At 35.3% G+C, this 26,033-nt stretch overlaps 3 protein-coding genes across 5 annotated transcripts; 1 reads left to right on the forward strand and 2 right to left on the reverse strand.

The window, feature by feature from the left end:
• Window positions 1-91: 91 nt before the first annotated feature.
• Window positions 92-7,782, reverse strand: LOC135686346 (CAAX prenyl protease 2). 3 transcript variants are annotated; one of them, XM_065202555.2, is made up of 10 exons: window positions 7,542-7,775; window positions 6,920-7,028; window positions 6,056-6,142; window positions 5,377-5,443; window positions 4,701-4,774; window positions 4,147-4,255; window positions 3,179-3,247; window positions 2,513-2,575; window positions 1,880-1,972; window positions 92-857 (listed from the first exon to the last, which is right to left on the reverse strand). In XM_065202555.2, the coding sequence occupies exons 1-10, from the start codon at window positions 7,679-7,681 to the stop codon at window positions 754-756; spliced, it is 915 nt and encodes a 304-aa protein (XP_065058627.2). In that variant the 5' UTR covers window positions 7,682-7,775; the 3' UTR covers window positions 92-753. The 3 variants fall into 3 exon arrangements, with proteins under 3 accessions (XP_065058627.2, XP_088965003.1, XP_088965002.1); XM_089108877.1 differs by lacking the exons at window positions 92-857; window positions 6,920-7,028 and adding exons at window positions 865-1,433; window positions 6,750-6,870 and having other exon boundaries at window positions 7,542-7,681; XM_089108876.1 differs by lacking the exon at window positions 92-857 and adding an exon at window positions 872-1,433 and having other exon boundaries at window positions 7,542-7,782.
• Window positions 7,783-10,041: 2,259 nt separating this feature from the next.
• On the forward strand, window positions 10,042-12,963 carry LOC135686049 (uncharacterized). The gene is made up of 4 exons (XM_065202200.2): window positions 10,042-10,160; window positions 11,495-11,556; window positions 11,762-12,021; window positions 12,323-12,963. Exons 1-4 carry the CDS (start codon window positions 10,154-10,156, stop codon window positions 12,720-12,722), a joined length of 729 nt encoding a protein of 242 aa, XP_065058272.2. The 5' UTR covers window positions 10,042-10,153; the 3' UTR covers window positions 12,723-12,963.
• Window positions 12,964-13,102: 139 nt separating this feature from the next.
• LOC135686048 (heat shock protein 75 kDa, mitochondrial) lies at window positions 13,103-25,899 on the reverse strand. The gene is made up of 15 exons (XM_065202197.2): window positions 25,537-25,899; window positions 24,681-24,745; window positions 20,973-21,030; window positions 20,573-20,655; window positions 19,754-20,145; window positions 18,999-19,108; window positions 18,477-18,550; window positions 17,968-18,015; window positions 17,035-17,606; window positions 16,094-16,151; window positions 15,683-15,821; window positions 14,995-15,083; window positions 14,274-14,428; window positions 14,015-14,087; window positions 13,103-13,301 (listed from the first exon to the last, which is right to left on the reverse strand). Exons 1-15 carry the CDS (start codon window positions 25,757-25,759, stop codon window positions 13,170-13,172), a joined length of 2,271 nt encoding a protein of 756 aa, XP_065058269.2. The 5' UTR covers window positions 25,760-25,899; the 3' UTR covers window positions 13,103-13,169.
• Window positions 25,900-26,033: the final 134 nt, after the last annotated feature.

A 26,033-nucleotide genomic window follows, 5' to 3' on the forward strand; every position in this document is an offset into this window, starting at 1 on the left:
TCTTGTTACCAGTACGAAATGAAAATGTTTCTGTGTATTATAAACTTCATAACAAGAAACTTTAAAATAGAAAAATGTGCTACACAGACGAAAGCAAACAGGGAAGGGTTACACAAACGAACAGGAGAAACAAAAGCTGTGGTGTAAAGGAAAACAGGAATATGATTATACAATCATAGTTTCAAAATTGGCAGGTCTAAGGGAAATCAGCGATACTTTGACAAAATTACAAAATTGCTAGTCGACACTCAAAATTGATAAACCTATAATTTAAAATAGGAGTATTTATTCTGCTGAAAAATGCACATTAAGCACACCCGTTCATGTACTAGGTGATAAAACTTTCTCTGACGTTTGCAGACCAGTCTCAGAGCTCCTAGTAATTCCAAAAGTATACTATCTGGAGGCATTAACCGGCATAGTGAAAGGAGATTGGATTGAAAAAAATAACTACCGGTGATCAAATTCAGATATTGTAGAAACCATGTTTCTAAAAAACCATGTTTATGGTGAAAATTTCAAAGTTAAAAAGGCGATATAGCCCTTTATCAAAAAAGGTTTACATTGTATTAAAACCTGCACTAAGGGTTCTGAAAACCTTTAGAGATCGTTTTCAGCATTGCATTTATCAAAAGGACGGACTGAGGAAGTCCACTGAACATTCAAGGATCGTGATTCAAGAATGTCTTTCTGACTCCGAATGGTGTATGACGTCATATAGACTCTATGCATATTCGGTGTGTTAGAGAAAAGCTATCTTTGATCCCAGTAGATACTTGAGAAATAAACTGGATCCGTGAGAGGAAACAGGAGAAGATAAAAACCAAGTAGGCCAAATAGAAATGTGGTCGCTATTGCTGAAAAATAAAAAAATAAATCGCTTAAACATTTCTGTTTTTCGTTAGTGACACTGATGAGAACAAGATAATTCTAATGATTCAGAAGTTCTACAACAAACAATAACAACTTATCTGTACTGCGCAAAACGGGGGGCTCCTGTCAGTTACAGGATCTTGAAAAACTCGAGTGTGTGCTATTGCCCTCTAAACGTTCTTTCAATTAAAGATTTATATATTTAAGGAGGAAAACATGACACACATCTGAATAAAAACTTATGACTGCAAATGAATAAATATGAGTAGCTTTGAGGGAGCTCCAGAGACAAGGGCAAAATATTAGTTATCTTCAATTTATTGGTTGTCGTTTTTATTTATTCTCGGCGCGTTGCTTTCTTTTTAGGTTTCCCCATTTTATCTGCTTTGCCGCAGGTATTCCTTTGGAACCATTGAGCATTTTTGCTACAATTGCTTTAACATTTTTACATATAAATTTCATACCAAATAAGTTCCTAGAAATTTGTCCATCTACCATGCCAACAACCTCAAGAAGTAGCCTTTTTAATGTGTAACATCGGTTCAAGGCTTTCGTTCTCACTTTCAAAGAACAGAACAAAATTTCTACCTCTACTATAGTTTTGATTTTCTTACAGATTTAAACGTGTTCAGCTCTCGAGAACCACTTACTACTAGCTTCTAAAACCAGGCAAAGCAACATATAAACGCTGTTTTTTGAAAAACTGGATTTTCTGAATGTAACTCAGTTGTTCAACGTAGAAACTGGTAAGATCTATACATAAAACTTTTCCTCCACCTCAACTCTTGACAGACAATTCCAAGATATTGCAGGCTACCCATCACAAATTCAGGAGTTTGTCTCCAGCGCTGTCCAAAATTGTATCCCATTCATCTGTCTCCAAGATTTTAAATGACGCAAAGCAAATTGAATTGGTTTGTTATTCAACATGATCGTTGATCGCCTAAAACCTCTGTAAAGCAGTACTACATAACAGGTGGACACTTTTACAAGACGTTCTACTTACTTTTCGGGTACAAAGAGTGTGGAATCCTATCAAACTCAGGAAATCCCATGAAATTACAAAAAGTATGACACAGAACTGGACCAGCCATATGACCTACAAAGCGATCATGATTATTAGCTACTTTTTAGTAAAATAGAACCTAGAGCAGCAGAGGGGACTAGGTTCCCATGAAACATTTTAAAATAAGCAGAAAAATTTACCCGAAATTAATGCATTTAACCAGTAAAATCTACAAATTGCTTTCATTGTCAGAAAAAGTAATCATTGCTTTGCAATATCTTTCATTACGAAAGCTACAAATTTTTAAAGTCAAAAATAAAAACCAATTCCTAAAGTATACTTTGTTTTTGACTTAAGAGGAACTGACAAATGGAATATTAAATAAGCAGGAATCGTTTCTCTAAAATAAAAAGTTCCCAGAAAAAACATTATTTTTTGCAGCTATGATAGACTTGATAGACTTTTTGGCAGCTATGTTCGCCATTTCCCTTTGTGATCCCTAATAATCAGCATTGTTCTATTAAAGTGACATGTGACATAAGGTCAGAGCTGTGCAAAGCGGAATAGTAATCAACGTATGATATATCAAAGGAACAGATAATATACAACACGAGAAAGATAATAAATTAATACCTGTTCTTAGAAATAAAAATGCAGAGTATGCGCCAAATATCGTCGTGTATCCCATTTGAAAAACTAGCAAAGAAACAACTCAAACAACTTACTTTCTAGTTGATGCTGAAAATACCAATGGAAAGTCGCTCATTTACAAACAAATTATGGATTCGAAACAATTTAGTATAAATAGTAAAATGCTAACAATAAATCATGACTTTTTGATATAATATGGCGTAAGATGGTTCGGAAACTGAACAATCCACTGAAAAAGCCCTGTCAGCGAACCCTTGCCTAAACTGAACACTTTTTGCTGCTCAATTGTCGTTTCAATAAACATCTATTTTCCTTTGGTTTAGTTGACAAGATTGTCATGGTAACCTCTTTCCCAGAAACCTAGGGCCCGTTTTGGTCTACGTTCGCGTTCCCTTTATGTGCTAAATGTTTGTGAGCGAAAAATTCCATTTTCATTTAGTGAGAACATTGCTGTGAGTTTATTTAAGTGCAAATTATTTCGCATGGTAAAAATTTCGGACGCTCCTACAGTCCGATGTACATATATCTATCTCGAAAACTGCACAAATTTTAACTGTATATCATTGTAATATACTATTCCAAAATGAGATAAATAGATAAATATTCTACAAGAGAAAAAAGGTATTTGACTTGATACCCTCAACACACCTGATCGTATAATGACTGAGCCCAGTGTCATCCCCATTCTTAAACCTTCAACTGCATGATGAACATGTGCTAGAAAACAAAGCGGGCTCTCGTTAAAAGCATAAAAGTTGTTAGGCTACAAAGTTAAATCAAACAAAAACCAAGCAGAAGTAAGGATGGCAAATTCATATGCTTCAATAAAAGAGAAAAGAGAATTCAGGTCATTTTTCCGCTACTAAAATTCAAGAAAACACTCGTAAATAAGTTACTTTTCATTAATACGTTATCAACTAACATAGGCTGGCACTACAATATGGCGGAGTTAAGAGCATGCCATCATAAAATTTGTCTTCCATTTTCATTCCTAGCCCACATACTGGAACTTCACCTCCAAAAAAAATCAATTTTCCGCCTTGTTTTAAATTAAGAGCGACCAAAGGCGGAATTCATATCAAGAAAACATATAATTATGTTAAATTAATATTACAACTGTTTATATATTTTCATCTTAGTCTGATCGCAATTTTTCTCTTACACTTTAAGGTATAAACTAAGGGTAATCCAAAATAAAATTCTGAAGATCTTTTAGAAAAAAACTTCGTAGCGACCGAGTTGCAACAAATCACTTTAATTTCTTTTACTGTATTCTTTACACGATAAACGAGGGCCAGTCATCGTGGTAAAAAGGAAGCAAAAAGCTGCAAAAACTTTTACTTTTATTGCCATAAAGTTGATATTTCATTCTATAAACCTATTCTACAAACATAAATAAAAGGGCAGAAATCATAAAAGATTGCTCAATATACCACACTGGAATTGCTAAGCAATCTAAGGAAGGGATATATGCTTGCTAATGAACTGGTTGCATATAAATCAATTTGTTTGGCCATCAGTTCACCCCTCAAAACCTCCCAACATCTCCCAACTACTCCCAATGTCTATCAACTATTCCCAACGTCTCGCAGTAGATTAAGATCATAGCCTCTTACCTATGCCGAAAAACAGCGGACAGAGGATAACTGATGCACGACATCCGAATGCAGGAACTAGAAATGGAAGCATACATGCACGAAAAACAAACTCCTCTGTGAATGGGGCCTGTGCAGATATTAAGAGGTATCAAAATCGAGGGATAATGAAAATTAAACAAAACAAACTTTAATCATTAAAAAATATCATAGATTCATTGGCCTATTAAGTAGGGTGAGGGTTGAGGACACAGCCCAAGTATATTCAAACTAACTCTGTGCTATCAGACAAATGGAAAAGTCACCCCTGAGCTCACGAAAACTATTACTAGGGTCTTAGCAACTGTCTTTTCCAAGGCATTGTCAAATGTACCAATCACTTATATCCTTTGAAAATTTTGGCATGAAGACAAAGGCTTCGCAACTTTATTTTGGATACAATAGTGAATCACAGTTAGGTGTCTAAGGGGGTGTTAAGTTTCTTTGTGCTAGCCACTCTATACAGGCAGCTTCCCTGTAGCATACAAGCTTTTTACTGTCAACAAAAACAATGGGCGCTTTGAGCAAAAACCTACCACAATGTAATTGCGCCACCAGATTATGTCATGGAGAGATCTGGCTATCCGCGTTTTTAATGAAACCAATGAACCTAAAACAGAAAAATAAACAGACAACAGGTTATAAATTTTGCAGACATCATTCTCGAAATGCCTGGTGAAGGTAGCAGCAACTTCAATTACTAATGAAGATACACATTGTATTGCAAAGATCTTTAACATTAAGTTCTAATCACGGTTGAAGTTTCTTTATTATGGTGATATCTGTATTATCTTACGTAATTTCAAACTCAAAATTAATTTTTGCTTATGTTTTGAATAGTAAGAAATGACATTAAATATCAAATACAGATACCAGATTGCTTTGGAAAGATGAATGTTTACTGATCTTTCATGAAATTAATCAGAGAAGCTAGCAAAAACATGATTAGCTAAAACATATCAATTCATATTTAGGTTACAATTAATTGTTTTGGTATCAAATGAAACAAGTGAAATTGTTTCAGACCCTGTATTCAGAAAACACTGACTCGGGGAGACATTGGAAGGCCAGAAATTGAATATTTGTCCCCAGTAGCTCCAGTCTTTTAGATTATGTGGTCAAAGCTACACACCATAATCTTGTTATTCTATTGCAGTTCCAGATTGAGGATCTAGATCAAAGAGTCACAAGTTAAAGTTAAAGAGCACTCACTGTGTGTTACTTCTTCTTCCTCAAGTGTTTCAAGAATTAGCTGCATTATGGGACCCAAAAACAAGATCTGCAAGTTAAGAAGAAACATATAATGCAGTAAACCAATCTTGTAATTACCCCAGATATGTTTAATAATGTTCTTAATTGTATGTTAGATAAAGTTTTGATATGACTCTTGACATAAGCATAGTTTGTTCTAAAAAGTTTAGATGCCTAAATTTAATATCCCAAGTTTCCTCCCATTCAAAAAGCTATGCTTGCAGTTCTCAATTTGAGTTCATCTTGTGAAATGTAATTTTAGTATGTATACACTTCATCTGAGTGTGCTTTCTATTCTATGCATATAAAAAAATTAAACAAGTCTTAACAACCACACTTGGTAAAAATTTTTATTGAAATTAGGTGCTATGTAAGTTTGGTCAGAAAAAAACATCAAAAAAGCAAGAAAAAAGAAAAAAGCAAAGAAGGATAACATTTAAGTTAATTGTGACAGTTTGAAATGAAAGTGGAATCAAAAAAATGTAACAAAATCATATAAGAAACCAATTCTGAAAGTAATAAAATGGAAAAGGACATAAAATGGAAGACAACTCCTCTTTATATGTTTCTTGAAGTAGGCAAAGCATAGGGAGAGGCTAGAAATCTTTTGTTCAGTAAAATTCAGAAAAATCTTTCTTACCATAGTTAGAGCCATGGGCAGCAATGATGCTATTAAAATTCCATCTGTGTGCATTCCAAGCCAGTGGAAAATGGTGTAGCTGGAATTCTTTGGAAAGTTACAGAGAATGAGCTTATAAACAATTCTTTGGAGGTTCAAGTCCAAAGAAATTTGCAGGTCTGGCACATACTGGTGGCATTCTGCCATCAACTTTCTCAATTGACATTCTTGTTGACATTTCAGTGATAAACATTAGTCTTATGTAGCTTGTATGAACAACACTATTTGTCTTAATTAGCATTCTTTAAGCAACATAGCAAAATGATACTAAAAGTATTTTTTCATCTAGCAGTGGAAAACTTCTTGGTGGCAGCTTGAAAAATTTTAACAACAGAATGTGGTCATTACCACTTTCTAAAGGTGAGAAAGAATTGCAAAACAAGGCAAACGGTGATCAAAAAACGAACAAAAGACATAAATTGGTCAAGACAAAAACAAATTAAAGAATTGTAGGCTTAAATTGCCATTCACTCACTTCCAATAAAAAATTTTCAATAAAGAATATTGTTTCACTGATTCATAATATTACATTTACATTTACAATGTTGCAATTGCATTTTGTATTTGTTGCTACCATCATCCATAGGTAGCTTTAGGACAGAGAAACTATGATAATTGAGCTGTGCCCTGGTCCTTCCTGTCAATGTGATCATACCTTGATGCTCGGGATGATTTTGATGCTTGGATGTTTACTCATGGCAGGGACCCAAACCCTATACTTTTAGATATGTAATCCACAGCCCTACCGCTGAGCCAACTTCACTCTTGTTTACCAACTAGGGATAAAATAACAAGTAAGTGAAAAGGAATTAAAATCACAGATACCTGCAATGATTCATCTGCATCTTTACCCCATAAAAAAGCCAGCACCGGGGCAACAAGTGAGACAAAAATAACTCCTTTGAACCGCTTCCAAACAGTTACAGGGTGATCACTAAAGCACAAACGGAAATAAAATGATAATACCTTATTGTGGATTGATGGATTACATCCTAAACTGTTAATAGTTCATTGAACAAATATTCCAGGAATTAAAGAAAATTCTGAAGCAATTCTAAAAAAAATATGGTGTTGGGGGCTGCAACCCCTATAGGAAATATAGTGCCTTTTTAAAAATAACATGATAATATTAGATAATTCTGTGATTCAATGCATAAAAATCATGCTAAGTTCATCTAGAGGGGGTGGTCTGCAAAACAAATCTGGAGAATTTTTCAGAGAAAAATAATAGAATGCACTGTGGTAGAGTTAAAAAAGGGCATGGATTTTCTTTCCGACTACACCTATTTTACTTGAGAAACACCCAGTTAATCAAGTGTGCAAAGACAATTATAAAAAACATATATCGGGTGTGGAGCTGTCACATTTTTCAAACAGGAAGAATTAAAGTCGGTATCCCTTCAGTGGACAATATTGATTGTTGTAAAAGAGATGTGGAAAAACTTACCGTGGGAAAGGCGATTTGTTGACATACAAACTGCCGACATAAAGCAGTGCAAGTATTGAGCAGTATGCAACAGCATAAATTCTACTTGTTGATGCAAAATTTATTGGCCTAAGAAACTCTCTGAGAAAGCTTGTAAGCATTATTGCATTAGATGCGAAATAGGTAAACAGGACTTGTCAGTCTCCATCCGCTCTCCACTCCAACGAAAATTCAAGCACGAAACAGGTTAAAGCGAGGCAAAAGTCGTACCTTAACCTCGTTTAGAAAATAAAAATTTACAATTTTAAGGGTTATTGAAAGTCGCGATAATATCTAATACTTAAATGTACGAAGTCGTTACATAAATATATTTAATCTTTTGTCATTATTCATGGACGTTCAACACGCTAAGCTACGTTGATAAAAACTTTTCTACTTCTTTTTTGTTACTTTGTTATATTCTTCTATTTTCGACACCGAAAGACCTCCAGTTTATATTGCTGGGGCCCTATTTTTTAAAAACGTTAGTTTGACAACGTTGTTGCATGCCAGAAATAAATAAAGTTTAAACCTGCACTACGTATGTTTGTTATTTTAAATGCTAAATGAAATTAGAGAAATTTTGCTGTCCTTGTGTTATTTATGTAAGATGTCAATTGTTGTTGATTTTTACTTCTTTTGGTAGTCTTTTAGACTTGTACCAGCTCTAGAATATATTGTTAAAAGAGTTGTTCACCTCTGAAATGTGTCTAACAACTTTGACTGTCAAAAAATTATCGGCAATATTTGGCATTGACTTCACTTCCGAGACCTTTATTCACTTGGTCATAATTAATGTTTCTTTTCATTCAAAGGACACTTTCTATTGGTTTCACGTGTTTTTAGCTGATTGGTTGTTGTTTGTTATTTATTGATAATGGGCTTATATGTATAAGTATACAATAGTTGTTAGGGTAATTCTATTCTGGATAAATTTGGTTAATTTTGAAACGACTTCCGTGTCATAAGGCTATTCTGCTTGTCTGTTGTATTGTATTGTAGATTATTTAATGTTAGTTTTTACAATAGTGAATATACACTAATTAAGACTAAAATAATGTTATTTCAAGGATTGCATAAGACAGTTCATATACTGCAAAATGAGCATGCGCACTTGTTGTCAAGGAACCAGGTTTTGATTAAATTCTTAAATTGTCTAGTATTTTGTGCTGTCTTTATTGATTCCGGAAGTGAATTCCAGATTTTAGGCCCTTGAAAACTTAATGTAGTACAATTTAGTTTATGAGCCTTTTATTGCCATAGATATGAATCCATTGCCATATATTTATAACCTCATTCAAATCCTATCTGTTAGTGTATTCCGGCAGATAAACACGGTTTTAGTACCTCTTTATTACCCAAGACGGTATTCACGTCTGCAAATGCCTTATCTTAGCTTTATAGTAAAAAAATATTAGTAATTGTTTCATTCCTATCAAAGTCTTCAATAAAAATATCTCGTCTTGCATTTTAATTTTTGTCATCAATTTTTGAAATCAACTGTCAAAACCCTCTAGCGTGCTATTCGCAAATTTTAAAAAATTTATATTTAGTTTCCAAATCACTGTACTGCAGTCTAAAATAATTTTGAAATTATGTTAAATTTCCTTCATAACGTAGCGTGGTATTGAATGAGCAGCCTACATAATGTATGTATATTTCGTTCCGACGATACCAGGGACCGCGCACTACTCTAAAAGTGGAGGGGCTGAAATGGGTGTGACCGAAATTTTTGGAGGCCACGCCCTCCAGAACGCCGGAAAACTCCCCTTTTAGAAAATGCTTGCTTTTTTCTATTGAATTTTTATAAAGAGTCTGGTTCAGAGAAGATATCAATAACCATAAAAATAGATATAATTAGCTCGAGGGTAATAAAAAACCAAGCTAATCAAGTTAGAAAATACATCATATCATTAAACAAGATGAAACACCTAGAAAAAGAACAAAATGGTTCCCAGTCAATGAGAACTGCTACTGCATTGGCGTAAACTATCCAAAGTTGCGTTAGAGTAAACCTTCAAAAATTTTTCTAGCCTATTATTGCTAAAAGTGGGTGGGCTATAGCCCCTGCTAGCCCAATGGCTGCGCGGTGCCTGGACGATATCGAATGTTAAAAGTAAAGCGACTTTTGTCTGGACTGTCGTCTATATTCTGTAGGAAGGTTATAGTTAAACGGAAGCTTTTTCGTTCCTGAACAAATCAGGAAAGCTACCTAACATTCTGAAGTCACAAAACAGAGAAAAAGTTTTCTATGCTTCTCTATTCAAAGGCTTTTCTTTATTCTGCAATAAAGCTATCTCTGATGGCTAGGGTTTTACATTTTATTTTTCTTGCTACCTGGTCAAATTTATTCCGTGTTTTTAGGGCCTTGGAAAGGTCGAATTGGTTGTTTTCATTCTCAGTTGAATATATCAGTGAAAATCAAGATGTAACGAGACCAGAAAACCAAACAATTCCAGAAACTTCCGAAAAAAGCTTCCTTGATGCAAGCTATTTAAATACTAATCTAAGATATCCTTTTCAGGCAGCACTGGGACAGGGATTGGTGTGGTGAAACCAACTGCTTTTGCTAGATCCAAACAAAATCAGGCAGGATGAAAGGTAAGTTATAGTATCTGCTAAAGATATTGGAAAACTAACATAAGTGGTAACGTCGTATCTAACTCAAATCTTCTTTAAACAATGATCTTTTGCGCCAAGGACTGGTTTTCTATAATAATTCGTCGTTTACGATCTGCGGTAGAGAACATCCCCACATGGTAAAACCATTTTTGATCACGAAAAAGTAAAGATTCGAATATTTGCTTGGTAAAAGGCTAGTTGGCTGCAGTCCTTGAAACGTTAAAGGGCAACGTTTGAAGATTGCATCATTATTGAAGAAGAAGCTGATTGAAAACGTTCCGCGAAAGTTATATTAGTGTTTTGACCTTTAAATAAAACCAAGAATTGTCAGTTTTCACTCTGGCTACTCTACAATTACCCAGCTACTTCTTTCTGCTTTCGATTGCGACCCTCAGCTCAATGTTCACTCTGTCATGAGAAACTACACCGTTGTGGCGTCTCTGCGAACTTGCTACCTCTAATCAGAAGCATTCTCAAAAACAGACAAAGAAACAGCCCACACTCTATTGCGGTAAACATCAGAATGGGGGTAATATCTTAGACCTTATCTTCTTTTCAATCGATATAAGTAAGCAAGTGTAGACTTAAACTTTTTGCTGGCGATACATCATTCTTTGAATCACGATTTAAGGCAAAAGGTTTAGGAATAGTAATATACAAGTAGCAAGGGTAATTAGGGGCAATTGTCAAAATTTGCAGGGAGTATCGAAGTGTGGGTAGCGTCGATATCATTTCTACAAAGTAGTCTCAAGGTTAAGTGAGGTCGTACAATGATTAGGGTGGGTTCGTACAAGGGTTGAATTTGGGTTGTTCAAGGGTTGATGTTGGGGTCATTAAAGGGATTGGATGGGGTCGTCCACGTGTAATACGGATTAATACTTTGCTGATCACACTATTGTTATACTAGCACATACGCACTTCTCTATCGCCATGTGTAAACATAAAGCTTTTCTATTGTAATTAGAGAGAGAGAGAGAGAGAGAGAGAGAGAGAGAGAGAGAGAGAGAGAGAGAGAGAGAGAGAGAGAGAGAGAGAGAGAGAGAGAGAGAGAGAGAGAGAGAGAGAGAGAGAGAGAGAGAGAGAGAGTGACTGGGTTGTAATCTAATTAATGGTGTTTGTGTTATGATATAATAAAAATGACAAAATCGAGCTTCCCTTTGGGTACACATGGGTTGAGGCGGGGTCATTGAATCCGAATGCCTCTACAGGCATGGAAAATCATGTACACCCAGGTAAATTGTATAAATGTGCTGATAGTTTCACCCTACCATCGGATTAGGAACTTGTACACTCCTTTTTCCTTTTCGTTACAGTTGCAGAAATGAAGGTTTTGTTTTTCTTCTGTTATGCTGTCCAACTTGCTATCATTGAAACGGTGAGTAATCTTTAGTGTTTACAAACGTTTTTATACAATAACTCTATTTCAAAGTTAATAAATAAAGAAAAGTTGTAGGACATGTTTTAACCCTTTCCTTTTAAAACATATCTTGACGTCAATACAGCAGCCGGAATTGCCATTCCCTTGCCCAACTTAGGATGAATCCCTCAAACCTTCAATAACATGTTCCTATTTTACTTAGCGACCAGTTATTCAAGTAAAAGCCATACCAAGGTCTTGCCTTGACTTCCTGAAAGATGGGACAACAACAAATGGATACTACTCCATTGCGGGGCCTACCTGGGAATCTATCACTGTTTACTGCGACTTCACATCAGAACCAGGCACAGCATGGACGATGGTTCTCTCATGGGCACTTAAAAACAACGGCATGTTTAGGGGAACACCCTTTTCTGTGGATTTGCCAATTAATGAAAGGACGCCGAATTGGGTGGCATACAGGTTAGATATCTGTCTTTCGCGAGTGGTCACTCTTATTTACTGATTGTAAAGATGTAAGGCATTTTAGAGGTTGGAAACTTAGTTTGCATGAAAGGTAGGGTTCGATAATACTTTCGGGAACTCAATCGTAGTTAAAATGTCACTTGAAATCTAACGTATTTGAAGCGTTTGATTTGAGCCCTGTTAATCATATGTGCCGAGCATGTGCCACTAAAGCAGTAAGTTCTACAGAACTTGAACAGTTAGCCCTGTTAGGCAATATACTCGAGCAAACATCCTACAAACAGGTTGCTTCTTTTAGGCTTTCAAAGGCTCAAATGCTTTCGATCAAAGCCCATTCTACCCACTGGCGGGCTACATGCAGTTTCAACACACACGGGATTGACTTCATCGATTATGTGAGAGCGAACTTGAAGTCAATGGATATAATGACCTATAAAAGCGCTGGAATGTGCAAGAATACTGAATACATTAACATTCGCGGAAAATTAGCCCATCATAAGACCGCTAGGTTTTGGCAAGCGGGCACCGTTCTTCACCATGACAGTTACTATTCGGGTAATGCTTGTGAGTTTGGAGCAAGGCAAGGCTCCGTTGTGAGCGAAGACAATTTCGGAGCCTATGGTAACCCAAACAAGAACTTTAGATGCACTGCAAACAGGGAGTCAACGACTCAATACTGGTTCGGTGGATATATATAAAGGGTAGAAATAAGTTAACAAAATCTTTTTTGACTTCAGAACTCTTTCAGTTAGAGACATTCTCCAAAAAAATTCAAACAGCATAGATCATAACTGTTTTTCGTTCCTTGCTCCATTTCTACTCATATGAAACGGGAAAAATGATATGTGAGATTCAAGAGCGAATGAAGAATGTTCTACAATGCTTTTTGCTATAGGTTTACGATTGGGGCTTGAAGAAAAGCAGGCCATGTAGCCGGATCCAATCTTTTTCTGCCTACTTTTTGGCCCTAATTAGCTTTCGTTGCTTTTTAAACAGTTAGCTCTGTGAAATGCGCCTCTGGTTCCCGATATTGATGGGAATAAAATAACTGAGTTGACGACAGAGATGAAATTGCAAGTAAAAAAGTATGCATTTGCAATTCATTATAAGCAACATTGTATTTTCTAATTACGTCACTGCCACATTTAGCTGTCACTGTCTTGCTTTTCATCATCGTTCAATTTCTCAAGCGTTTTGCTGAGTAATGTATTAAGTCTACCGACCATCTCTCTTGGATCATCCAACAGGCCAGCCACGATCAGTGCATTGTCGAATACCTGTTTAAAAGAAGCGATTTTAAAATCACAGTTCAAAGATTAACGATCAGTATAAAGAGACAGTTAGACAAAAAACTGCAACGTTAATTTTTTACATTAAACACACCATAACGTCTGCTATTTGTGTAACAAAACCGTTGCATAGATTTGTGAAGATAATTCAATCTGCTTTTTCTGAACACTGGAGAATATTTTTCCATTTTACTGTGGCAATTAAATATTCACCGAGGTTCCGTAAGAGAAATTCCAGGAATAAGACATTAACTGTAAGATGTCAAGCCTAATGACCACTTTTGATGGCAGAGTTAATGCAATGTCTACCAAGACAAGAAGAAAAAGGAAACAAATCTATATAACTCGCTGTAAACTGCGTTTGAGTGCTCTACAAAGAAACATTACACAGGAGTACTCTGGGATTCTATTAATGGGAAGGGGGGGGGGGAGGATTACGCAGCAAATTGCCCAACAACACCGAATCTGGCCCGCAGTCTTAAATTCATTAATCCATGGTTGAAACACGTCATCATAAATTTTGTTACATGGTAGAAGGGACGTACCAGGGACCAAGGGGCACAGTTGTTTTGTGACTTCCTGTTTAGTGCTAAAAGTAGTTTCACATTAATTGCGTTTTTACTTGAGGGATTTATTGACAAAGTGGTGAGACTAACACGTTCAAGAGCTGGGTTTTTTACATAACATCTTGAATTACGTACCTGATTTGCCAGAAGTGATGCAACAGTTGGATCTTTAGTTTTCAAGGCGTCCATCGATTTTATGATCTCGTGGCTAAAAAAATGGATTTTGTCAATATGAATTTAAAATTCATGTGATAATTATGAACTGTGATCATATTCTTATAAAACCTTCCCAGTTGCATTTGGCCAGAGATTTATCTCAAAAAGAAAATTTATAAAAATCCGTTCCATGAAGAACAGATTTCAGCATACCAAGAAAATGAAAATGGAATATTACCTTGGATTGATTTCTAGTGTTGCTTGTAACACGTCGTATCTGATCTTTTGCAAGTCGGCATTTGGTCCAGTTTTTATAAACTTCAGCCATCGCCTTGCAGCGGCCATGTCGGGCACGGTGATCATTGCCGGATGGGAGGCTAGCCTCTCAGATACCTTCAAGAAAAAACAAACAACTTTATTCTTGGATCTATGATAGTTCAAAAATTGGCGAAGCACTTGAACATTGACCTAGCAATACTCTTCTTTAGCAAATAAACGTTCCGACATGCTTACTAATTTTTAGATATATTTCACCCTGGTACAAACATTTTTCGGAGACACAGAAATCAATTTTAGAAAATATTCCTAACACAAAGGTTTGTTTATAGGGGAAATGTTTTGTTTCAACATGACATGAACCAAAGTCTTCTTATAGCTACAGTATCATATCGAATCTACAGGCATAATTAGTCATACTTTTAAAGAACTAATTAATCATGTGAAAAACACAGAATTTGGCTGTCAACTTCCTAATTGCTACGTAACTGCTTGCCCAGCACATGGTTGTAAAGCAGGGCTCCATCGAAAAAGTCGCAGATGGTATCATGTTTTCTGGCACCTGACAAACAATAAAAGCCTTATAGTGTGACTCTGGTTCGTTCAGGTAACAAATATCTAATTTGGATTTCGAATTGCACTTCAAAATCAACGACCAAACAAAATATTTGCTACAAACTTACTTTGACATTGAATACTTTCTCTTTACCCAGTGTACTTTCCAGCCATTTCACAAGTTCTTTGCTTTCTTTCTCCGAGAGACGCTGTTCATCTATAAAAGAGAAAATTGAGCGAATCAGCCTCAACATAGTTAAAAAAGTAAATTTAGATCGTAGGTGAAGTTCAATCAATCCTAAATGATGCTATATTTACCTTGAGATTTGTTCCTTTTATGCATACACATTATGCATACACGAGAAATTATCCGAAAAAGTTTTGTGCAAAATTCAGAAAATGTGGATTGAAGCAGAGTATTGATAAATTATACTAATTTACAAATAACTTTAACATAGGGTCTAGGGTGCAGGCTTCAAAGCACGAAACGTCTTACATTTACTGATCCTGACAAAGAATTAACAACAATTGTCATTTTCAAAACATTGTATCAAATGGCGTTTCAAAACAAAGTTCTTCGATGTCTTCGTATGAAAGTTTGTGAATGATGTTTGTTTATATCCTATGTAAATGTTAATTAATCAACAGGCATCATATCAACGGTAAATAATTGTCATGTGACATTCGCTTTTCACTATAAATGTCTTACTTTACTAACAGGACTCATTCTCTATCGCTATAAATACAAAGAGCAAAACTATTTCAATTCAAAATAATGCTATCCACGGATAGAAAACCATAAAGATCCCCGTTTACCTTGAACTGCTTCATTTTCTTTTGATGTGCTTGAGCCAGCATTTGTAAGATAATTTTCAGCTGACGTCAAAGGCTTCTTGTTAAATTCTTTCAGCTGATGAAGAACGACGTCGTCATGCTCGTTGTAAGTGAAAAGCACCTAAGAAAAATTTCAAACTGTCAACAAATGATACAAGTAACTTTACAAAGAATATTAGGGAGCACACATAGAGTGCATATACCAAAAGTCATAACTCACGCCGACAAAAAACCAAGCTAATCTTTCATTAACAAAAGACAAAAAGCATAGTACGCGATTTCAATACTTTTAAAGATAAGATTTCAACATGAATGAATTAAGCATATGCAAAGTGGCAGAAAGTGAGTGAGTGCAGAAAGAAAGTGAATGCAAAGGTAATGGTAAAAGCAAACCTCCACATCATCACTTTTTAAAGCCTCAAAATATGGCGACGATTCTGCAAGTTCTCGACTGAAAAAGACACAGGAATATAAATATACATTGTTCAAGTATGAAAAAAAAAGATTAACAGGTTAGCCTAAAAACATTTTTGCCAAGGATATCTGCTGCCACATATGTAATGACATAGATGGTAAAATTTGCGTAAATTTCCACATGTGTCTATAAAGAAAGTTTGAAAAGTTAATTGACAAAATTTTACGTATTCAACTTCCTTGAAAATGAATTGACTGCTTTGCCGTTTAAGAAATATTTTTACTGAGAACATCAAGTTTTGTGGTGGACTTCTTGTTACTCGTTATGTTATTCAAAACTGGTAAATGAACATATTCTCATTGTTATTTGATGCCAGTCTCCTAATCGTTGTTTTGTTTCTTCCATGAAATCCGAAATCAAGAAGATATCTTCAACTTTTTATAATTACTTATGATAGAAAGGAAGAGCAGGCGGAAAGGCTCAAATAAACATTAACATATTTAGACTTGAACAGTTTTAGAAAAAATTCCTGTTTATGGAGAACAAATTAAACGAACGGAAAATGTATATAGAAATATGCTGAAATAGCTTTCTACTTTACAATGAGCTCGTAACATACAAAAGTTGTTATTACTTACAAGCTAATAAAAAGAGACCTAATGGAACTTTTTATAATGGACAAGGCTAATCTACAAAATATCAATAACTCGTTTAGATATTAGCAAAGCTCATCATTATAAAGAAAGAAGCATTAGTAACCAAGAGCAGCAAATATGATTTTGAAAGTGGCTCGAATTCAAATGCTTCTCAACTCTTTTGAACTATGTTCGAACAATTTTTAATCACAAAAACCAAAACAGCTTGGGGCTTACCAGCTTTGTTCTCCATATAATCATAAAAAGCTTTTTTCAAAACATACCTTGGAATGCAAAGATAGAATATGCCTTTCTGGTCCGGCTTCATGTCCTTCACATACTGTGTTAAAGTCTTTTGAAAGCCTGGCTTTTCTTTAGAAGACTCAAATCTGAGTAGCTTAGCAATTTCCTCTCTTTCCTGTTGATTTTCTGAAGACACCACGCCTTCCCTTATGAAGATTCCATAATCCTTAAAGAATTTTTCATACTTGACATAGTCCTTCTTCATTTGATCCTGAAAGAATCTGGTTAGCTTAGAGCTGACAACCGAGGCTAGTTTCTTTATAAGTGCGCTATCTTGCAACAATTCTCTGCTTAGATTCAATGGAATATCTTCACTGTCAACGACGCCTTTCATAAACCGAAGCCATCCAGGAAGTAGATTCTCAGCTTTAGCTTGAATAAGCACTTTCCTTGAGTACAAACTAACGTTATTTTCCATTTTGCCGAATCCGAAAAGTTCTGGCGATGTCGTAGGTACATAGAACAGCGATCGAATATTCAAGGGAGCATCAGTTTTGTACACGATGTGATACCTTGGGGTATCCGAGGTATTGGTGATAAATTGATAGAATTTCTACAAAGGAAACAAATTATATAGATTTAAAAATGCCAGGGATAAATAAAAAAATCAAAGGCAGGTTCCATATGACACAAATAATATGTATAAAATCTGTTGAGACTAATGAAACACAATTAAAAAAAGTACTTTCAATTATATGAAATTAGTGTTTATTCTCTCTTCGGCTATCGGGAATTAGACAAACGGAAATGATTTTAGTTTTTTGGGTCACTTTATTTTCTAGTTTTGTTTAAACATGTTTTTAGCCTTTTTGATACGAGTCGAAACTTGCTTCAAACAACAAAACAACACAATAATAAACCGATCAAAAAAATTATTATTGATGATTATAATTTACAAACAAATATCGTACTACCTCGTGATCTTCATTTGAAATATTCCTTTCTTCAGACAGCCATAGTGCCTAAAAAATTAATATGAATAATATGAAAATCTTCACAGGTTAAGAGATATTGATACCCACGACTATTCATCCATATCCTTTCTTTCTGATGAAAATCTTTCTGCTATAACTAGAAATGCCTTGTTCTGTTTGATTAAGGTGCCTGCAAAATGCTCCAAAAATTATGCCTGGGTGCGGTATGCCTATGCCAAATTGAGGTTGTATGTGTCGTGGAGTGTCCTATTGAAGTGCCATTTCCCTTTCCCAACTTAATTAAAACAGTGTTACAATGCAGAAATCGGCCCTTAAAAATGCTAGATAAAGTTTGAGAATTTGGTCCCTTCTCATCGAGATTTTGTCTCACTTTAGCTTTCACTCAAGATATTTTTCAATTTTGCTCACAGGTTGTGCAGGCATATGAAGAAAACTGACATTAAACAGCCTATATTTAACTACAAAAATGAAATACAAAAATATGCTACCTGAACAGCATTCATTCTTGAGCCGTTTAGGAATATTGGGAATCCGACGAAATTGCTATATTTCTTGACAACATCTAGCGGCAAAAACGAAAAACTTAATGGATATCACACATAAGAAGTTCCAGGTTAATTTCTTCTGCAAATTGTAGCTTTAGATTATCTATAAGGCTAAAGTAACTTTGTCATCAGTACAAAGTCAGTTGTAAGGCAAAAACTAGGTGTTATAACTTTGTGCCTCTAGCAGAAATTTTACTAGAAACCACAAATACATACAATTTAGCACGAAATCTGTAGCTTAACAAATAAGTCCATGTGCCTAATAAACTTCACCGCACCAAGGCGATCAGACAGGATCGTAACAGAACGGCAAGGTTTCATGACAGCTAGCTATTTGATAACATTTGTGGCTGTTCTACGACACACTTGACTTCATGCCATCGTCGCAATCATAAAAAAGTTTTATAAAAATATCTTAACGATCTGATACAAAAATGTCTGTAATAAAAGAAGAGAAAATCTTGCCTTCTACAACAGATTTGATTGAGAATCGCGTGTCCTCTTTTTTCAGATGAATAATTATCTTGGTTCCACGAGATACACCTTCGGCTTGAGCAATTTCATAGCTTCCCGAGCTTTGAAAATTAAACAAACAGTGAAATAAAAATAGGATAAATCAAGACTAATATCCTTATAATAAGGGACTGAAGACTCTGTATAATGGAAAACAAAGGACCACTGCAATACAGTATACTTTCGTTAAGTGGGACACTCAAGGGAGCGAGCAAAAATGTACTACTTAGCGGGCGTCCTACTTATCCGAACGCTTGAAAAGGGTAAGCAAGTTCAAGGGACCGGGAAAATCTGTACCACATAGCGGGCGTCCTACTTACCCGGGGTCCCACTTAACGAGAGTATACTGTATTAAGCAAATGAGAGTAAACTGTTTCTTTTTGATTTTCTTCTCCACACTTTTAGAAAGGCAGCCATACTAAAAATGAATAAATGAAAAAATGGGGGAAATTTTTTTATAAAAACTATTCTATTAAATACTTTAATCACATTTTTATGTTAAAATTTTGGGAAATTTCGATATCGAAACTAGTCCAAAGATTTCCGTATAATCCTGACAAAGAATTGGCATTTCCAAACTTTTCGAGCGGTATGATGTTTGGGACTGTAGCATCTTACCCAAAGCCACAACAACCCCCCCCCCCCCCCAAGTTAAATATGCGTACAGTTTCGCATGTTTTTGACCTAGATAATACAAAAGTACTTACCCATCAGAAGTCCAGAAATAACCAACGCTATTAGGCTTGCATGACTTGCTGTAAACATCTATCTTTGATCCAACCATAAAGGCTGAGTAAAACCCAACACCGAACTGACCAATGATGCTGTCTGTTGCTGACGAGCCTGAGTCGTCACCCTGGAGGTTCTTGACGAACTCTCGCGATCCAGATCGAGCAATAGTACCTAAGTTTGCAATTAGTTCATCTTTCTCCATGCCAATACCATAGTCTTGTATTGTAAATGTGTGCTTATCTTCGTCAGTCGTTAGATGAATCTCGAAAGGCAGCTCAGGGTCAGAAATGTCTTCACCGACCAACTGCTGATGACGTAATTTCTCTAATGCATCTGAAGAATTCGAGATGATCTCCCGAATGAACACCTGGAATAATTGAAGCTGCTATTAGATACTTTCCTATGAGTAGATAGATGAGTTAGCAACCTTGGACAACCTTCAATGTAGCACTTAAACTTTGCGGTACGTCAGGCTTATCTATAAAAGTACTTAGAAATCCTTTAACTTCTGACATCAAGAGAGTGACATCAATGACCATGTTATCAAGATAGTAAGATCAAGAGACTAAACATGATAATCATAAAGCTTACATTAATACGTTTTACCATTTCATCATCGCATATCCTGTACTGTTTTTCACATTTCGCCACTATATTCATCCTTAGCCACAATTGATACTTGACACAATAGAGCGGCAAGCAAACACCGGGAGAATGCTTATCTTTACGATTCCCCAGTGAGTCGCTGGTCAACAGAAGCTTTTTTTTGGTAAAAATTGTCGTTCAAAACCTACCTCTTTTTCTGAATAAAGTGACCTTGCAACTATATCGAGCAGTTGGCGAGTTTCCGCTTGAAACTGGTGTTTATCGAAAGGGCCTAAAATGAAAATATTCTTAATTCAGCAAGCCTTGAAGAAGCCCTAAACGCCAAAACAAAAACAGAGTAATAAAATCAAATTTCTTACATTGAAAGACATTTAAAAACATTGCGAATGGATTCAAAGATTCAATATACAAAAAACGAAGCTTTAAACCTTTCACCTGGAATATAAGAGTTTCAGACAAGTAATTCTTCTGCCAACACTTATGTAGGGAAGGGAACTTCAATCCAGGCATTTTTTCAGATAATTTTTTGCTTAAAAATTTTATGCTGCTTGTTTATTTATGCAAAAACGGTAGGTTTGTGCAATATACCTTGGATAGTCTCTTTATCAGTAATGACATGAACACTTCCGCTTTCCTGGTCTTTTTCCTGGAAAACAAGACATAACCTGAACAGATAGTCTCCTGTTCCTTACTCATGTTACGCTATCATCGATTAAATACTAAAACAGCTGTTCACAACGTTTGCTATGCTCCGCCTTGCTTATTAATGATTAGGAATGCAAATAAAACGTAAGTAAAACAAGGCAAACGTCGATTATCTAAGGTCTATTCCCATCTCTGAAATCATGATTCTATACATAACGATGTTCAAGGCTCTTGGAGGCGGTTACCCTCCTGGAAGGCTTGAATTGAAGAAGTTTTAATAGGTTCATTCCCCCTTCTAAGAAATACCCTATATTTACAAATCTGCAAAGAAATTATGTTCAAACAAGTGCATTTTGAAGTGATTATGGCACTTTTAGCCTGTAAACAAAGATACAGCCAGCTTGCAAAAGCAATGAAAATATTGAAATACTTTAGAATGATGCAGCACTTGGATGTAAAAATATTTGAATCTGAATAATTATATAGCAGACTGAGGCTGATTGTGCAGCACCATTGGTTTTGAATATTGCAGGAGGTGCAAGTCACCTGCGTGTAGCAAAATGGATAAGCAAATACCTGACACACATTTACTTATTGTGACCACCTGTATAAGCAGTGCCTGCTAAAGATTTGTTTTAGCTGTATGAAAACACATCAGAAAAGCATAAGAGTTGCATTTTTCTAGTTTCTTTATAACTATCGGGCACTGTTGTTTTGGAATACACTAAGTTGGCCTTACATTGTGCTTTAACTGCATGGTTGGAATAAAGGGAGGAAATATCAAGCTTTTTATTTTAGTTTCAAATGAACAAAGACAGGTAATAAGAGTCTCAGAAGCATGAAGAGGGTAGGAGTTCCAAAGTTTGCAAAATCCGGGGATGAAAGATGAGTTTTGGAGAGAGTTTGAGAATGTGGCAAAGAGACATGAAAAGGGTGAGCAGCGGAAGATTATCTGGTATTATATGCATGTCTCTTTTTATTTGGTATTATGATTGAGCAGTGGAAGATTATCTGGTATTATGTGCATGGCATGGAACTTAGAATCATATATCTGATCTCCTTATAGCAATTTCAATGGTAGAGTCTTTAACAATGTATATATGATGCACCTTGAGCAATGCATATAAAGAAGAGTGGTTGCCTAAAACATGGTTGCCTGAAAATTAGATGGTCAAAAGTCCTTAAATTAGATTGTTATATCAAAAATGTCTTCTGGCAATGAGATTAGTCAGTTATTATGGCAAGTGTTTCAACTGTTCCAAAAAAAGGCTCAGGAAACAATCCCTTTTAAATAAAAAATATTATTTCTCAGTCTGAAAATGGTTCTAAAACACAAGGTATTTAGCAAGAAAATCAGCTTGTGGGTTTTAAATTTTTAGGCTCCTCTTTGTCAGGATTCGCTATAGATCTGGGCATACCTCTGGGATTTGCTATAGATACCAAGTTGGCCTAGAGTATGGCCTAGAGTATACTTACATTAAAAAGAAACTCTACAGCAACAAAGGAACCAACCGAATTCACTATTCGCAGGTAACATAGCATGAACTTTAATGTACTTGCAACTAAATTTTCAGTTAACTCTTTATTCGAATATCTATGTTAATCATGTCACATGTCCCAAATCATGGTTAAAATACAGTCCAAAATATCATATCATTAAACAGATACTGATAAACATTTAATTAAGGAAAATTTTAATAAAATATTTATGCAAAATTGACATCAACAATTATAGCCTCATGTCATTCTAGTTGCCCCTATATAGTTAAATCAACAAGAAAATAAATTTACCCAAACTAATAATATGGCACAGAATTTTTGGGGTTCAATGTTGGAGCTTAAATTTAAAATAAAAATAGAAGGGAAATATATGAAAAATTGAATTTGCTACATAAGAACTTGTCTTGTCCTGAAAATACTGTGTTGCATGCAAATGACATAATGATATTTTGATAAGATATTCAATCCACGAAATAACACTGGACAAACAAAGCAGTGTTAATCTTCATTTACAGGTTGATTTCTAAATTTTCAAGGCAAACTATGTCTCCTTCAGCTCTTGGGACTGAGAATTTAGATAATTAGCTTTATTTCTTGAATTCTTGTCAAACCAAGAACTAACAAAATATTTGTGGATGATAGGCAATAGAGTCCTCTTGATATATTTTACATTCTGGTTTTTCCATGAACAGTGAATAAAATATGGCACTTAAATTAAATGGAGGAGATGAGGGACTTAGTCCCCAAGTGATTCCATAAGTATACAAAAAACTGAAGACTTATTCATTTTTCCTTTGCTTTTAGTCATAATGAAAACTTTTCAAGCACCCCTCCCCCAATTTGTAGGTAGCTCCACTGTTCCTGTATTTGAAATGGCTTCAAATTAAAACAGACACATTTGAAATTTATAGACAAAGGGAGATTAGTGGGACAACGGATATTCATTTTGCTTCTTTGGTGGGTCAATTATTAGGCAGACTGGTATCCACCTAGTTCCCATTTTTTACTCTGATATTTGTAAATCTTAGCAATATCCTTGATCGCAGCATTTCTCTAATACCCTATAACTGCACTTAAATTTGGGACCACTATGGGTCTATTAATTGGACCAGTGTTTGTTAGCAAAGAACTACCAAAATGGTGCTCAAAATTTGGCAACTCTTACTCTGTTTTTATATCTTAGAAGTATTCAGTGTAAAGAGACTTGCTTGATGGGAATAAAACCACTTCTTCTTAGAAATTAAGACCAGTAAATTTTGTACCTAAAACATTGCTTCTTATACTGATTGAAGCGTTTGTATAAAGTAACTATAAATTAAGCACATAAAACATTGGTACTGAAAATGATAAACTTTGATTGAAGAAAATCAAGAGCATTGAACTTTATTGAAGATGAAATTGAAATCACAAACGTTCTGGATCAAAACTGATTTTGTTTATCATGCTCAGATGAAGGGTCATCTGGAGGAGATTTGAAACCGTCTTGTGCTTCCAAAGGACCCTTGTTGCGGAAGGCATCAGGCAGTATAGTATTATCATTTGGATCCGGATTGGAGCACATCTTTAACCAAAAGTCCTCCTCCTGTTTGCGAGCCTTCTCAACCTGAGCATCAGTTGCAGCAATTTCCCTATTGTCTCTCTCCTCATCATTTACAGAAGCATCATTTTTCAAGCCAATTCCACAATTTTTATTCTACAATTGAGTGTAATCATATAAAATGCATTCAGTTACATAAAGGCCATATTCCTTCAAGGCCAATACGTGTATGACATACCAGGCTGATTGAATACCTTGGTACATATATTGCACAAGGAATGCTGCTTGTGTCATTTCTTTATAGTTTGAGCATAAAAGCTCCTGACATAAAGTCTTTTTGGTTTATACTATACCTGATATATGATATTTTGATTTGACATGAAAAGATGCAGTGGTTCTCAATGCAACATGAGAATGACATCTGAACATTCTATTAAGCTGTTTATTGAAACTTTAAGAAAATCATATGAACTGCAAAAATATTAATACTCATAAAGCAAGAGCTATATAAAAAAATTTATTATTATAAATTGAAATTGAAAGTTGGTAAAATATCATGAGTTCTACTGTTACATTTTTTATTGCACTTGCACCAAATAATCAAATTCTAATACCTCCTCAAGAATCTCCTCATTGCTTGAGCTCATACTTCTAGTTGCTAACCTGGTCCACTGATTTGCTGAAACAGTTTTAGATAAGTTTGTTAACAAACTGTGCAAAGTCGTCAGTTTTTCATGTAGGGAATTTTTTGAAATCAAATATTTGAATACCAGGCTTTACAAATTTGTACAAATTGAGTAGATCATTTGAACAAAAATGAACTGGAGAGATCATTTTTTTCACTTTAAAACATAACAACTATTGAGATTGGCTTTGGTTCATTTGTCCCCCAAACATATTTGGTACAAAAAATTTGTATCTAACAAGAAACATATTTATGGGGGGAGGGGGGGATATTTCTTGATTAGTTTACCTACTTGGTGAGCTCCTCCTTAATCAATCTACCATATATACAATTTATATAATGTATTTTCCTTTATTTTAGTGTGTTGTTCTGTAAGCCTTGATGCATTAAATTTTAGTCTTGTATTTGTATTTAATTATATTGTTAATATGTAGAATTGTAAATAGGTTTAATTGATAATCAAATACAGCCGAAGCTGAAACTTCACAAACAAAGGCAAATCGATTAACAAACATATAACAAAAAACACGAAGACAACAAAAACATATAATTAGGATACTATTCACATGGAACTTAGCAGCTACATGATTAAGTTACCACATTGTTTAATTTTGCCAACAAAACCAATTTCACTAGGTAAAGATTGACGGGAGACTGACTCTCCTGGCGCATAATAACATTGAAAATTTGACGGGAGACTGACTCTCCTGGCGCATAATAACATTGAAAATTTTCAAGAAATTTTTCAGGAACAAGCAAAAGTAAGTAGCAATAAATTCCATTACCGATTCTATCCCATCTTCTGCTAATAACAGACTTGTTCCATTCAGATTTCGTTAAACTACTTGCGTGCTTTATCTCTGTAACAGCACTGAAGTCTCTCCCGAGTCTCGCGTTGAAACGTGAGGGGCCTAGGCACCCACATATTCGTCTTGATGCAGAAATGTAACGTGAAGATGTGCCGCATGCTGACGACCGAGAAACGGTATTTGCCACAGCAGAAAACATTTTCGCTACAAATTTGTGCTACCAAACAGCAATAACTAGTCGATAATTTTCTTCAAACTGAGTCGTGAGTTCACGGCCATGTGACATCAGAGCCGCTGGAAACAGGTTGGAAAACTAAAGTACTTCATGTAACTCAAAACCAGGAAAATATCACAAATCTTTTCCGCTTGTTTACTCCCCATGGAGTGCCAGTTTCAGGGGGGGGGGGGTGTTTGGGTTTTACTGTTACGGGGTTTTGCCCGTATTTTGACTCGGTTTTTCGGTTTCTGCCTTA

Source organism: Rhopilema esculentum, chromosome 6 (genome assembly GCF_057945365.1).
Source record: "Rhopilema esculentum isolate cy_ngs chromosome 6, ASM5794536v1, whole genome shotgun sequence".
In the NCBI taxonomy this organism is placed as follows: domain Eukaryota; kingdom Metazoa; phylum Cnidaria; class Scyphozoa; order Rhizostomeae; family Rhizostomatidae; genus Rhopilema; species Rhopilema esculentum.

Coding starts and splice junctions, on each gene's coding strand:
- LOC135686346 (XM_089108876.1), bottom strand. CDS start 7,681: ATGCTTACAAGCTTTCTCAGAGAGTTTCTTAGGCCAATAAATTTTGCA. Junction 4,775..5,376: donor GGAAGAAGAAGTAACACACA/GTGAGTGCTCTT, acceptor TTTCTGTTTTAG/GTTCATTGGTTTCATTAAAA. Junction 2,576..3,178: donor CTCAGTCATTATACGATCAG/GTGTGTTGAGGG, acceptor TTTCTTTGCTAG/TTTTTCAAATGGGATACACG.
- LOC135686049 (XM_065202200.2), top strand. Junction 11,557..11,761: donor AACTTGCTATCATTGAAACG/GTGAGTAATCTT, acceptor TATTTTACTTAG/CGACCAGTTATTCAAGTAAA. Junction 12,022..12,322: donor CCGAATTGGGTGGCATACAG/GTTAGATATCTG, acceptor TGCTTCTTTTAG/GCTTTCAAAGGCTCAAATGC.
- LOC135686048 (XM_065202197.2), bottom strand. CDS start 25,759: ATGTTTTCTGCTGTGGCAAATACCGTTTCTCGGTCGTCAGCATGCGGC. Junction 18,016..18,476: donor CAAGAATGAATGCTGTTCAG/GTAGCATATTTT, acceptor TTAATTTTTTAG/GCACTATGGCTGTCTGAAGA. Junction 15,822..16,093: donor TAAAAAGTGATGATGTGGAG/GTTTGCTTTTAC, acceptor AATTTTTCTTAG/GTGCTTTTCACTTACAACGA.